At 40.5% G+C, this 15,329-nt stretch overlaps 1 protein-coding gene across 2 annotated transcripts in view; it reads right to left on the bottom strand.

Moving 5' to 3' along the window:
- CNTRL (centriolin) overlaps positions 1-15,179 on the bottom strand; it is a 33,684-nt gene extending 18,505 nt beyond the window's left edge. Inside the window, exons 1-14 of one of the 2 annotated variants that reach the window (XM_031601897.2) lie at positions 14,790-15,179; positions 13,265-13,517; positions 12,724-12,857; positions 12,086-12,216; positions 10,843-10,984; positions 9,901-10,087; positions 9,605-9,798; positions 7,822-7,941; positions 6,798-7,023; positions 4,617-4,726; positions 4,177-4,371; positions 1,962-2,115; positions 973-1,193; positions 289-465 (exon numbers count right to left, since the gene is read on the bottom strand). In XM_031601897.2, coding sequence (XP_031457757.2) covers positions 289-465; positions 973-1,193; positions 1,962-2,115; positions 4,177-4,371; positions 4,617-4,726; positions 6,798-7,023; positions 7,822-7,941; positions 9,605-9,798; positions 9,901-10,087; positions 10,843-10,984; positions 12,086-12,216; positions 12,724-12,857; positions 13,265-13,484 — 2,211 coding nt within the window. In that variant the 5' untranslated portion in view covers positions 13,485-13,517; positions 14,790-15,179. Of the gene's footprint in view, positions 1-288; positions 466-972; positions 1,194-1,961; positions 2,116-4,176; positions 4,372-4,616; positions 4,727-6,797; positions 7,024-7,821; positions 7,942-9,604; positions 9,799-9,900; positions 10,088-10,842; positions 10,985-12,085; positions 12,217-12,723; positions 12,858-13,264; positions 13,518-14,789 lie in introns of those variants that run through there. The other variant, XM_031601898.2, reaches the window with a different exon arrangement.
- Positions 15,180-15,329: the final 150 nt, after the last annotated feature.

Below are 15,329 nucleotides of genomic sequence, written 5' to 3'. Positions count from 1 at the left end.
ACAAAAAAGCTAGAAAGCTGAATTTCTACTTGAAACAACAGCAAAGGCCAACCTTGTTTTCATCTGCTATATTTCACAAACATACAGAGGCCTCTACAAAGAGGCCACAAATACTTACATCTTGCTGCAGTGCAAGGTTACACATCCTAATGAACTGATACTACCCTCTATTCTGGGACATCCCTAAAAGAACGATTCCTTGCAGATCAGTGTAGGGGGGGATATGGTAAGGTATGCTGCCAGCCCAGGCTGATTGCCACTTTGGTAACATTACAGCTCTGTTCTCACCTGGCTGAGTTGTTTCAGTCTTTCCAATTCTTCCTTTTGCTGATTGGCTTCAGTGTCTCTGTCTCTTAGCTGGGCTTCCAGTTCAGCCTCGTAGGCACTCACCTCCCCTTGGCCTTCTCTAAGAGATTCATTTATTTCTCGCTGCTCTTGAAGCGCGCCTTCAAGCATTGCTATTTCCTGGAATTTTACATTCACTTCAGTAATACGTACACAGGAGAAACAGGATTTCTTAGATGACATTACCACTCTTCCCCTATTCGTCAGGGGTTTGTTATTAACTTGAAAGCTGGCATCTCAAAACAGAGGCACTAAACCTAATCTCCAAATATTTCAAACAAGACAGGTAGCATTATTACATACACAGCCCAAGTCAACGGTGCTGCTGCGTCAGACCTCAGGTGAAGTCTGCACAAGTTACAAAGCCTAAAGCGATACACATTGGTCTAAGACATTAACATTTACAGAAGACTTCTAGGAGACTAAGACAGCCTCTTAAGTAACTGGATGATACATTTTAAAGGCCCAATTCCCTTCCTACTGTGCATGAACACATCTGACTGATGTTACCGTATCAGAAAGCAATTTTGTCCAGAGAACTGTGTTTGTCATTCCCAAATTTGATTGCTTGCTTAAGTTTATTCTTAGGTATCTCAACTTGGGAAGAAACATAGCATTAAACCTTACTTTTCTCATATTTTCGGCATCCATGATAACTATTTTCAGGCTATTTCTTTCATCCTCTAGATCTGCCAATCTCTGAAGCAAAGATTCTTTATCCTTCTGTAACTCCTTACATTCATCATTGGCCTGTTTTGCTTGATGCTTAACACTTTCCAGGTATTCCTGTAATCCAATTATAATGCTTTCTAAATCCCTTTTCAGTGCTTCGTTTGTTGCTATTTGACCTGCAGAAATGCAAAGTGAATTCAAGGTATTGAAGAAACCATGTTTACTTACAAAACATACAGAACTGCTACTACTAATCTTAATCTAAGCAGGTGAACACGCAATAAAAACAAGTAACTTGAACTCAAGCAGAAAGTGCTTGTGCTGTGTTTTAAAGGCCAGGATTTTCAACACTACTATTCCTGACCACTAGAGAAGTTGAGCAGAACCTGCAGTTCTTTATATACCTCCCTCCATATACACATACTTCCTTTTATGATGCTACTTGCTACTTTTCTGCCTAAATCATTTTTAAAAATCATATGCTTTTCTGGGGCATCAACTTTCACACAGACTAGGTATATAGTAAATAATAACATTAATGAAGTACCTCACTTAAATCAGTTTTAAAATACAGAGGAAGAAAGTGACTCGCAGAAAAGACACTTCTGTGAAGGCTACAATGATCCAAGTGAATCTCAGCTAGCTCAAGAACTAGATAAGAAACTGCTTTAATATTTCTGAAATTAGCATATTTTTGACATTATCTCAAGCCTAAATGAAAAAGCAGCTTCCTAAGGGTATTGAAATATCAGTACTTCAATTGTTCAATTAAAAGCAGAATAATTCTTTCTGATGTAAGAACAAAATTGCAGATGACAAAGATGTGTTCAGAAAACAACCACTCAGCTCAGACTTGATCAAGGGCCTTGGTACCTCAACATTTTTATCAGCTCAATTATGTTGTCCTAGATACAAAATATTTTAAGACACGAACAAAAAATTACCATCAGTGAGCTGTTGCTCCAAGTCCTTGATTTCCTCAGTTTCCTTAGCAATCCTAGAAAGCATTTCATCCAGGCGACTCTCGAGCTGCTTATACTGTTTGTTCATTACCTCAATCTGCTGTTCTTTACTTGCTTTTTGAGCTCTCATGTGAGCCTGTAAACAACAGTTGGAAAGGCCAAGCAGAACTATGTCAGCACAGATTTTAAAAAGTCAGCTCACATTTTAGCTCAGTTCTGCAGCATCTCACTGACACTCACAAAATGACCAGTGCAACACACCTTGTGGTGCTTGGTTCTGTTTGTTTTCCTCTTTGCTACTTCAAAAAGAATCCCAGATAGGCAAGCAGCAGCATTAGGCACAGTCTTGCCCCCTTGTTAAGGCATGCTGTATAAGGTGTGGGCTTATATGTCAGCATTTGTAACTATTACCTTTCTTCCTGCTATATTATTTCCTCTTTCAGTCAAGAACAAACACGATTTCCCCAGAAGTTTTATCCTGTCATCTTGTATTGTCTTTCCAGCACAATATGTCAGGTCACCACCCAAAGGAAAATACCATGAACAAGCTGCAAGTCTGTCCAACTTACTAGCCAAGTTCTACTTCAAGCAGAACCACTTCTGTATTTCTGGGAAATGCCTCTGTTCCACAGTGATTCCATAGCTCACACCGATTTCATCAGGACTGCACATGTATTTTGTACGAATTTAACCCATTGTTTCAACTGTGTACAAAACCATATTATCAATGCAATACAGTGCTACATGCTTCCCATTAGACTAAATTACAAGCAGTTTAAATACCACAGAATTCAGGAAAGTACATCATTTATACTGTCATGAAAAACAGCACTTTTCTTCTTTCTATTTGAAAAAGAAATCAGAAGTGTGCATTTTCAAAAAATTTGCTTGTAAAGTTACTTCTGTAACGAAGTAATTGTTTAAGAGAAAAAAAGTCGATTTCTCTACTTTTAATGCATTGAAGGATACTTTTAACTTTCCCATCAGCACAATTCAACTTGCCACCTGTTAATAACAAACTACCCTTCAGCTCTCAGAAGTGAAACTTCAACAAGCAGAAAGCAAGGCGAGGTGCTGCTGCCGCTGAATCATTTTGCCACAGGAGCCCTATTTAAAAACAACAAACACTTACAGCTTTGCCTTTGTCTTTTCTTCCTTCGGGATCACGTGCAGGACGCCCCACCCCCACTCTAAAGTCAATCCGATCGGCCTGCCGCCTCCAGCACGACATACAGCATCACCTCCCGCTCCTCGGCCCCCCGCTACCTCCTGCCGTTGGGGCGGCCGAGGGGAACCGGGAGGAGCGGAGAGCCGGGAGCGGCCGTCCTGCAGCAGCGCGGCGATAGGCCGGGCCGGGCTTCCTGCGCCGTGATTCGGAGCGCGGCGGCGGCGGCGAGAGGGGCCGGGCCGGGCCTGGGCTCCGTGCCGAGCACGCCCAGCCCTGCCGGCGCTTAACGCATTTTTTGAAAGTGGCTGCAGGGCTCGGCTCGAAATAGGAACAGAGCGGAGTCTTTTTTACTTTGTAGACTACAGGGTGTCAAGCTAGCCTGAAAAGCTCTCATTTTTAAAAAGTGTTTTGTTTAAAAAAATAAAAATACAGTACTTATAAAGAAAAAAATCATTTCAATTTCGTAATTGTGTAAACGTTTGCTGCTGCTGAACACAGTAAAGTAGCTCAGAAATCATTAGTTTTGCTTCTGTCCAGCTCAACAGAAGGTGGCTGTCAAGTTACGACAATGCCTGGTGCCAGCTTTGCTCCCTACCTGCAACAAGTGGCCTCTGAGACAGCGAGCAGCCTTCCAGGAACAGCAGGAGGACACAGGAAGGTTATTAGTCCCTACCAAAGTGCTATTATAAATCTTGTCAGAATTAGAAAAGATTTAACTGAAAACTGAAGGCAGAAAATCTCTCCTTCCAAGGCTCGCAGCATGTCTGTACAAATCATAAAGACCCAGTTCTTAAAGCACGTGCAGCTTCCATATGTAATATGCATTGAAAACGGGTTGCTCAAATGTTTTACAATTATTTGTTTTTAGTTTTGAGGAATTGTATGTATTCTGAGTAACAGCTGAAGCAAGTTCTCCTAACTGCCAAAGACATTCTTAAATAGCTAAATAATATATAATCTACTTAACCACATTTCTCAGTCTATGAATATAGATAGTGAATGAAAACTTAAGATTTTGGTTTTACTCACATGTCTTGGATCTTTAGAATTTACAGAAGCAAGAGAACTCTTCAAATCTTCAAGCTCTTTCTGCTTCTTCCCTATTTCTCTTTTCTGTTTCTCCATTTGTTTCTCCAGTGCTAAGGCTTCCTCTTGTAGCTGATGCAGTATTTGTATCTTCTTACTCAGCTGCTGCTCCAGCTCTTCCCTGTCAGCCTGTGAGACCTGGGAATGGCAGCAGGAGGTTGGCTGAAACAGTTATACTGGAAACAAGAAGCTGATAGAGAAGCTATTACACCAGCTTAGCCCAACAGGTTGTCTGAATATGATCCAATTATTTGAATCTTCTTTGTACATATGTACAATGGCCCCTTAAAAAGGGAGGGGGAGAGAAACACAGCTGTGTTTTCTGTATGAACACTGTTTCAGACACTTTCCCCTGCTATCCACATAGTAACTCCTTTACATACTTTTTTCTGAGCCAGAGCACCCTCCAGTTGTTGCAGTTCCTCTGTCACTTCCAAAACTTGTTGCTCTGCTTTTCCTATTGCATTTTGCAGCTCTTCTAATCTTCTTTGTGCTGCAGAAAAAAAAAGCCACACATACATTTTAATGTGCCATACAACATTGACACATTTTCCATTAATCAGAAAAATCAGAATACATTTTCTTTAAACAGTGATAATCAAAGCTAATATATCCCAATTACTCACAAAGTATATCCAACCAGTTTTTAATGTGAATGACACAAACTGACAGATCAGATGGGAGACTTCCCTGTTATTCTTTTAGATCATCAAATGTAATTATTACAAGATTTTTTTCTATTATTTTAAAATAATTCAGTATGAAACACTTTTGTCCCCAAAGATATCATCGATTACAGGGTTGAGAAGCAACAGGGACCGGAGTGGTAAATCCCCCCCCCTGCTGTGAGGACAGAGCAGGTCCAAGATCGCCTCATGAGACTGAATGTGTACGGGGCTGGATGGCATGCATCCCAAGGTTCTGAAGGAGCTGGTTGAGGTGGTTGCCAAGCTGCTTTCCATCATATTTGAAAAGTCCTGGCTGTCAGGTGTGGTCCTGGATGACTGGAGGAAGGGTCACGTCACTCACATTTACAAGAAAGGGAGCAAGGAGGACCCCGGGAACTACAGGCTGGTGAGTCTCACCTCTGTGCCTGGGAAGATCATGGAACAGATCATCCTGGATGACATATTTGATCACATGAGTAAAAGGCGTGTGATCCGTGACAGTCAGCACAGCTTCACCAGGGGAAGGTCATGCGTGACCAATCTGGTGGCCTTTTGTGATGGAGTGACGGCATCGGTGGACAAGGGAAAGGCGACCGATGTCATTTACCTGGACTTGAGCAAGGCCTTTGACACGGTCCCCCACCACATCCTTATCTCCAAACTGGAGGGATGTGGATTTGATGGGTGGACCACTTGATGGATAAGAAACTGGTTGAAAGGCCACAGACAGAGGGAGGTCATCAATGGCTCCATGTCCAGGTGGAGGCCGGTAACAAGCAGCGCCCCCCAGGGATCTGTCTTGGGACCGGTGCTCTTTAACATCTTTATCAATGACATCGATGACAGAATCGAGTGCACCCTCAGCAATTTGCTGATGACACCAAGCTGAGTGGTACAGTTGACACAGTGGAAGGAAGGGATGCCATTCAGAGGGACCTCGAGAGGCTAGAAAGGTGGGCCCGGGTGAACCTGATGAGGTTCAACACAGCAAAGTGCAGAGTTTTACGCCTGGGCCGGAGGAATCCCAGGCATCCATACAGACTGGAAGGAGCAGGCCTTGAGAGCAGCCCTGTGGAGAAGGACCTGGGGGTCTTGATAGATGAAAAACTTAATATGAGCCAGCAGTGTGCCCTTGTGGCTCGGAAGGCAAATGGGATCCTGGGCTCCTTCAAGAGGGGTGGCCAGCAGGGACAGGGAGGTCATCTTTCCCCTCTACTCTGTTCTTGTGAGGCCCCATCTGGAATACTGCGTCCAAGTGTGGAGCCCCCAGTACAAAAAAAGACAGGGAGCTGTTGGAGAGGGTCCAGAGGAGGGCCACGAAGATGATCAGGGGACTGGAGCACCTCCCCTATGAGGACAGGCTGAGGGAGCTGGGCTTGTTCAGCCTGGAGAAAAGAAGGCTGTAGGGTGACCTCATTGCAGCCTTCAGTACCTAAAGGGAGCCTGCAACCAGGAGGGGAATCAACTCTTTGAAAGGGCAGATAACTGCAGGACAAGGGGAAATGGTTTGAAGTTGAGGGAGGGGAGATTTAGGCTGGACATCAGGGGGAAATTCTTTACAGAGAGAGTGGTGAGGTGCTGGAACAGCTGCCCAGAGAGGTTGCAGAAGCCCCGTCCCTGGAAGTGTTCAAGGTCAGATTGGATGGGGCCCTGGGCAGCCTGGTCTAGCATTAAATGAGGAGGTTGGTGGCCCTGCATGTGGCAGGGGGTTGCAGCTTCATGATCCTTGAGGTCCCTTCTGACCCTGGACATTGTGCGATTCTGTAACAGCAGTTATAGCCTTTGGCACACTGTTGCTATTCTCATGTGAAATACATGTCAGAAGTTCCAACAGTAGAATAAATACTGCTATATGTACTTTTTTTTTTAATATTAAAAAAAAAAAAAAAAGATTACCTGAATGAATCTTTTTTTCTTTACTCTCCAATTGCTCATCTACAGTTTGAAACTGAGGTTCCAGCTGTGATTTCATACACGAATCATTTTCATCTGGTTGCATTTTTCCAGTTTCTATTTGCTGAGCTTTACTAGCTATGTAGCCTTCTCTTATAAACATATTTCTTTTGTACCTGGCCTTACCAATGTATGGGCTTTCACCAGGTACGTTGTCAAGCTCAATATCCTGCAGTGTTAAAGCAATACAGCTGTTACATCATTTACACATCTGTCTCAGAAACATGGTTGCTGTCAGCTCATAAAATGTATTTAACACTCTTACAGTGCCATTAAAAATGAACAGTCTATTAGCAGATGTTTGTATTTGGGATGTGCTCAGTTTGTTGCCAGTGGTTAATGCAAGAGGGTATTTAACTGGAGGACTTTTTCTTATTATTTTAGATGTAGAAGTAACATAGACCATACTTAGTCCATTACACTGCTACACTTAAACATTTTAACTTCACTCATCATGAATGATGAATTTTTTTAAATTATGTTTCAGTGGTCTTTGTTTCTTACAGAGACTCTCTCACCAATCATTTTAAATTTGCAAGTATGACAGAGGTTAGCTTTATTAATTAGGTGGGAAAAAAGGGGGGAAAAAAAGGGAGAAATTAAGATGTGGTTTAACTGACAAACATTCTGGCTTGTACAGTTTTTCAGACTGAGAGGACCTCCCAAATTAAGCCAGAAATAAAAGCAATTGTTTTACTCAGTCATTAATAAGAATGAAATGATTGTTCACTGACTCTGTTCAGCCAAAATGTACATGTACTAATTTTCAACAAGTTAAAGGTCACTCAAGAATCACTTTAGATCAAATCATGTAACCCAACATTTTAGAATGAGATTTTTGTATTTTAGAACTCCTTATAGACCTATATCAGAACAATGGAAAAACTATGGAAGTTTTGGTATTTTCCAAGCAATTGAAAAGCAAGAGAAAAAGAAATCAAAAGATCCATAATTTTAAAATTATTACCTCTGATGGAAAATAGCTTAGCGGCTCAAATTTTGCATCAATCTTATAAAATGCCAGTTCCTGCTCCAACTCATATTGCTTCTGGCAAGCTCGTGTCAGCTCCATTGTTTTCTGCTTTAACTGATGAATCAGTAAGCAAAGGAAGATGCATTCACTGAATTGTCATTGTTATCACACACCATTCAATTCAGAACAACGGGGCAAAGACATTAATTTCAAAACAAAGTTCACATTAGAAAAAATTAAGATGGTGTATTTTAGGTCAAGGATATCACAAAGTGCCACTTCATTACAAGATACAACATGACAACTAACAGTGGACAAATTCCACAGCATAACACAAATGATCACATGAAAGGTCTCTTAAGTTTACAAGCATGAGAAGTTTGAAAGAAAGCGCCACTAACTTCAAGAAGTAATTTGGGTACAGTCCTTTAGCAAAATCTATACTGAATATATTTACTGTTATTAATGATCTCATTTTTAACAGTCTTAAGCTGTAAAAACAAACAAAAAAATTATCTCCATTGTCAAGTGTATAAAGCCCTAAGCATTTTCTTTTAGTTTAATTTTGTGCTAGTTAGCAATTTTGTTTATTTATTTTTTTTTAAGAGGTCTATCATGTGATTCCCTTTTAAATCAACTTTGTGCTGAATACCTGAGGGAGAACATGCAGTAATACTCCAATAGACAGTGGAAAGCAAAACTACTGAAGGAAAAGAAATAGGTAAGACTGGAATAAAGGAGAAAAGGCTTAAAAGAAAGATTCAAAAGAAACATGCAGAAAAAACAAACAAACAAACAACAAAAAAACCCAATACAGTGAATACAGAGTCTCACCAGAACTCTCTATACAACATTTCTACTTTATTAAACATGCAAAGAAAGCCTAGAAATAAAAATAAGCATGCAACCCAGGAGCACAGAGGGCTACCTTCAGTGAGGAATTAAGGCTCTGTGGAAAGGAACTGTGACAAACCAATACACCAGCTAAAGGGAGAGAGAAGCAAGCAGAGTTTGTCATCCAGAGGATAAGAGTGGGCAAGTTGCAAAATATCTGCTGCTAAATCTCACTATACTGAAAACTGCATTTTGGGAATAGGCTGCTGGTTAGTATGTTCAACAGAAGAAACAGCTAAATAAATATTAGCAGTAGAGAATCTGAAGGATAAAACTAGAGGACAAGGCTAACAAGAAAGATTAAAAGCCAAATACTGCACTCCCAGCAAGTCATTCACAACTGAGCATTCTTCAGTCAACAGGACTTTTTCCAGGGCCACGGTACAAACCTAGTATTTTATAGCTACCAATGAAAGACAATTGTCAGATGCAAGTTTTAGGATGATGTAAAGAAAATACAAGAAAACTAATACACTTGACCTGGAAAAAGAAGCATTACTAGCATACAACTTGTATGCACACCTTGTTATTATAAAAATACTGAACCTTTTTCCCCCTCAGTACAGCAGCATTTAAAGTTCTGAACAACAAAGGAGACTCAGTACACGATAATTTAGAGCAGCTTAATCTTTATCAAGTAAAAAACTTATTACTACAGACAAAAAAGTTCCTATAAACTATAAATTGTAAGATTGGTACTGACTGCTGGTTCAGTATACTTACTTTTTCCATAGAAGGAATATTGAAAACACTCTTTAATGCTTTAACTTATGTCTTCCAAAATACTCCTCTTAATTTTTAGCATAATCCTACAGCCATTTGAGCTCTTCCATTGGCATCTGTTTCTGACAACAAAACAGTTCCAAATAAGTGATTATCTTACCAGTTCATTTTTGGTATCCACATCCCTTTGTAGATCTTCACAGCTTTGCTTCTGCTGCAACGTTTTTTCCTTTAATGATTTGTTGACCTCATCTTGATGGTGAAGTTGCTCAAGTACTTTAGACTGGTTAAGTTTAAGGTTCTCCATCTCTTTTATTGCATTCTCCAACTCTCTCTCTAATTTTTCTATCTCTTCTGAAAAACAAAGTAAAAAAAAACACAACACTTCAAATAGAACTCTTTTCCAGCTAAATTTGTTTGGTGCCACTTACCATAGTTCTAATACAACATTATTACCTAAATCAAACCTCTTTAGAGCTTCCTGTCTGTCATGATTTGTCACTGGCTGTCCATCCAAGTTTTCCAATGCTCGCAAGTGGAATATGACGTACAAGCGGTAGTGAGGCAGGCTGGCAACTGGGTTACCAGCAAGGAACAGAGAAGTCAGATCTTGTAGAGGCTTTAGTTTAGCTACTTCATGAAGCTAAATGAAAGACAAATGGTACGATGATTAGACATCCTTCCAAGAACAACCAACCCACACATAACTGGATTTGATTGTATAAGATATTACAAGTTAGAGCCATATCAAGACTAAAATAACTTCCTGAAGATCAAACTGTTTCTTCCATTGAAGAAAAAAAAATGCAAAAAGAGCAAATTTCATCAAGATTGACCTTGGGAAATCCAAGATCACAGAGCCTGTAGATACATCCAACCTTCCATTCTTCCAGCCTAGCTCATGAGAAAGGAGATTTTATTAACTGAAGAAAGCACTCAGAGCTGGTTTATCTTTCTTCTTAAATACTATGGCTATTTCAGAAACTGTACTACTGACTTAATTTCATAGACATTCTGTTTATACAAAACATGGAAATTAACCTGGACCACAGAAGTAAATTTAGTCATGCTCTAAATACAAAAATGCAAGTATATTACCTACAGGTCTCCCAAAACACGAAATTAACTTATCATAAGGGACACCACCACTAACATGAAAAAGGCATCACATCTTCAAACTTTTCCCACTTTTTCAGAAAAGTGTAAGGTTATAAAAAACAAAGCACATTTATACTTGGAATATCTGGAACAACAGGAGAGTTTATCCTTAAAAACCAGCTTTGGTAGGCTCACAACAACTGTACTGACAACTAGAAGACAGTGAGTGATTCAGAATAGGTCAAAGAACATAAGTTTACCACTTCATGAAAAGACTGTCCCTTAAGTATGATCACTTACTGATGATACTTTATTCTGTTTCAAGTTAAGGATGCGCAGGGATCTCAGTTTCTTCCCTACCCACACAGGAATATGCTCAATCTCGTTCCCTGCAAGGTTCATCTTTTGTAGGTTATGTAAATGTTCCATGCCTTCAATCTTACTGAAAATAAGACGACATAACTCACTGTGAAGCATATAAAATTCACAATGCAATTGAGGCACTATGGATAAGATACAGAATATCTATTTCAACTAATCACCACTCAAGAAACAGCGAACAACAGCACTGTAACAAACATTGTAATGAACAATGGACTCACAGTTCAAATGAAATTAGAATATCTTGCTTTCACATACTATGGTAAGGTTATGAATAAAACAAACCCAACAATTTTACTGCAATGTTTTACTACAGTGACTAAAGTCCTCACTTTTACACCTCTCCACTATAAAATTAAAAACTTATTTAAATATGTGATTATGTCATTTTAATATACCCATTTTCTTCTTCTTATCCTCCAAATGTAATTGCACACTTACGTGACACGGCTGAACCAAAATAAATGTATTTTTTTTCCATACAAGAGCAAGAATCAACTTAAACCAATGCTGTGAAGAGCTACTTTTTAAGTTTATTCATTAAAATATTGAACTGCTAAGGAGGAAAATGCTGGGTTTAAGTTTCCCTGGGCACTAATCTAAAGAGATGAGTATAATAAAGTGGGATAAAAAAATGCTCCTGTTGCCTTACTATTTTTGAAGTAGAAACCAGTTGTCTATAATGAAAGTCTGAAAACATGCAGCAATAGCTAAAAACTACTCTGACCTTTTCAATTCCTGTTAAATGAGGAAGTCGTATGAATGTAAACGTGTAGAAATGCTTGTTTACTTCCTACTGCTAACTTCTCAACCAACAATGCAACTTTTCTACAAAGTTGATCCTATGTAAAGATCAAACTCACTAAAAAAATTAAAGGAAACAAAATTTTGCTATTGCTTCAACCATTTCTCTTCAACTTTTGATAATAGAAAATACAGCACTTTTCAAAACTACTTCTCCTTCAAATACAGTTTTTGTAGATATTAAAAGTCACAAGCTTCTATGAAATATGAGTTCACTGAAACTTTATAGTCTTGACATGTAACTGATGGGAAATGCTACTTAGTTGCCCATACTTCTCGGATCCCACTCAAACAATAAGAGAGCGTCAGCTCTGTCATATCTGGGGTTTTCAAAGCTATAAGAAGCATCTCTACTTACCTGATCTTGTTGTAAGACAAATTGAGTTCACGCAACTTCAACAGCTTATCCAGCTTCTCAATCTTCTCTATTTGATTGTTACTTAGATTCAGTCTCTCTAGTTTAGAGCATTTTTCCAGATTTTCTATGTACTGAAGAACAGAAAATTTACCCCTTAGTACTGCAGCTTTAGCTTTTCCTTTAAATGAGGCAGATTTAAATTTTTAACAAACACATTCATTAAAAAAGTGCGTTATTCTAACAGAATTCAACAGTGAAACTGATTAATAAGTCTTAAATTCAGTATTCTGTAGTACTGGAGAAAGAAAACTAGATTTTAAGTTTGCAGTGAATCATTTTCACTCATAATAATGGGAATTTGCTGTTAAAAAACAAAACAAAAAAACCAACCACAATTCAAACCCTAAAAGAATTAATGTTCTAAACTTCACTGTAATTGATTCATGGTTTCTTCTTTTGCACAGAAGCGTCCACTGACATTCTATCATTTTTATTTTGACAGAAGATGGTTGTAGAATGAGGTTAACAGAACATAGCTATTTATATCCACTTATAAACACACCTCTATTTGACTACGTTATATATACACACGTATATACACGCTTCTGTTTTATTACCAGTTACATTCAGTAACTTACCTTGAATTTCTTGTCCCCATCCTTTGGGGAAGAAAGATTCAGTGAGCTTATATATGCCAAATTTTCCTGTTTTGACAGACTTTTTATAAGGGGTTCTGTAATATACCGAACACCTGGACTGACACCATTTTCATCTGAAATTAAACAGAGAAACTACCTTTAGCAGCAAAAGAACTGGTGACTTTTATATTCATCTTGTACTTCACACTAAATGCAGGAAAAGCACTGAAAATTATTCTCCCCCACATGAGAAGAAACAGCACACCAGAAGCTTTTACAGGAAATGACGTGTTAGAGTATTCTTTCAAAAATGACACAGTACATATTGCCCATCTTCAGTGTTCTTCTCCCCCTGGAGCAGACTTTAAGGAGTGAAAGTCCTGTTTTTCTATACAGATCCATTATTGTTGTTTACACATTTGAGCATAAAAAACAGCAAAGCAAATTCTCATGTTTCTTTCCAACAAATCATTTATCTTTAAATCGTTATCACAGAGTTCACAGAACATGGGCTTTTTGTGCTTTTAGTGCATACTTTTACCTTCATAAAATTTAGATTCAAAAGCAGCTTCCACATTTGCTGTAGTATCAAGCTGTTGATTCTGCCATGCCCTACTTTTGCGAGCAGGTGGAGATGTCTGTTGGCTTAGGGGAGATGACGATCTGGTGCCTGAACCAACAGAAGACATTGGAGTAGGTGTCCGAAGAGCTGACATCTGTGATTTTCCACATAATTCTTTTTTTATGTAGCTTTTCTTCATTGCCAAAAATACAGGATATCATCTGATCAGTATCTGTAAGGAAAGAAATAAACATAATTGCCTGCATCAGCTGAACTCTTAGTGGTTTGCTTGCCAACAGAAGTTGGTTGTTCAAGGATTTTAGGTGCTTGTTGACAGTTTGAGACAACGCAGAGGTGATATCTGAAAAATTGTCTTTTTAGCATAAGAAATATTTCTAGCAATAATAGGCTGCCAAAAAACACATTTAAACTAGTTTTCCAGTGGGTGACAGCTTCCATTTTTCAGGGGCTAACACATATCTAGAGGAATGCTATAGCTGCTTACTACTTCTATCATAAAGCACAACCTTCATCTGGGTAACTGTCTTGCAATTTATGGCTTACAGAGCCTGGAGACACCCAGCTCAGAGTAACATAGCTGGTTGAGAACAGAAGGAGACAATTAGGATCCCAACTGCTTTTACTAAGGGTAGAAATCACCAAACTGTAGCTAAAAAAGCAGACATAAGTAAAAGAGAAAAAATAAAATTAAAAAGAAGTCTAGCACTGACCCACTGACTGTGTCTCCTTTCCTACCAACAAGCTGTTCTGTGGCTGAGTGGGAGTTCTAGAGAACTGTCAACAGAAGCTTCCACCACAGAAGAATGTGGTTTCCCAGGGACAAGCACAGAAAGAGCCACGCTCTGCTCCGAGTCCTTCCTCATAGCGACCATCTCCAAGGGCCGGAGTTTGACCAGAACTTCCACACAATAAGCAGAAAGCACATTCTGAGACATCCTCTAAGAAACGTGTGCTGTTGTGGGAACTTCGACACAGTGTATAAGCACTCACAGTGCAGAAAGCTGATAAGATTTCTGGTCATTTAAATGGATTTTTTTTCCACTGAACTTTTATAAATAAGAAAAGAACGGAAGTAAAAGCCACTCTGTTCAGTCTCCCTGTGTGGGGACACTGCTCATCCGGGCCAGAGGAGATGGAAGATGGTACGACCGAGCAAAAAGCACCTACGGGAAGCTCCTTCGTGTTCTGAAAAGCAGTCAGGTCTTCTAATGAGTTTTCTTGAAAATGCTGCACTCCCACAAAACCCACCACAACTGCGTGTTAAAAGGATGGCAGACACATGCAACAACCGGGCCATGGCCGCGAGCCCGCAGGCAGCCCGAGGGCCCCGCAGCCCACAGCCCACCCACACCTGACGGGACAGCGACCGCGGCGCTGCCCCCAGCCCCACGCAGAGCTCCGTGCCCCGGCGAGGCGGCGGCGCTCGCTGAGGGGTTGGCGGTTCCCGCCGAGAGCGGCCGCCCTCGGGCCTCGCGCTGATTACCTGGGTTGACATGGCAACGCCGCTTCACCGCTTCCCGCTCCCGGCGGGCGAGGTGGCCTCCTAGCGACCCCCGCGCGAAGATACCGGCTCTCAGCAGCCCACCTCTACCGCCTCCCTTCCTCCTTCGAACGGCCGCCGCCTTCAGCGACACCAGGCCCGAGGCAACGCGGCTCCTTTAAGAGCCCGGCGTGAGGAGCCCAGCGGCCGCCATTTTGTTTGGTTGTTGGCCGGCGGTGGGTGAACGGGATCGGGGGCAGGACTTCGTGAGGCCACGCCCCCACCGCTTTCCCGCCCTGCTGTCCGCCTCAGCGCGGGCTGTGGGAGCGCGGCCGTCTGCCTGCTGATCCCCTTCAGGTGTTTTGTTTTAATTAAAGCCTGGTTTACTGTATGCATAACGAAGTATTTGCTAGTAATAGCGCTGTTGTTTTATATGTGCGATGCGTGCGTATCTCGTTTTAGCCTCTAGAATTGCTTTAGGTGGACTTTGCTGTGGAGCCTCGCGAGTAGAATCTACAGTACTCTGTTTGGCCACGATGAACT

This window comes from Phasianus colchicus, chromosome 19 (genome assembly GCF_987193195.1).
Source record: "Phasianus colchicus chromosome 19, bPhaCol1.hap1.1, whole genome shotgun sequence".
Taxonomy (NCBI): Eukaryota; Metazoa; Chordata; class Aves; order Galliformes; family Phasianidae; genus Phasianus; species Phasianus colchicus.
This window is presented reverse-complemented; position numbering and strand designations above follow the sequence as displayed.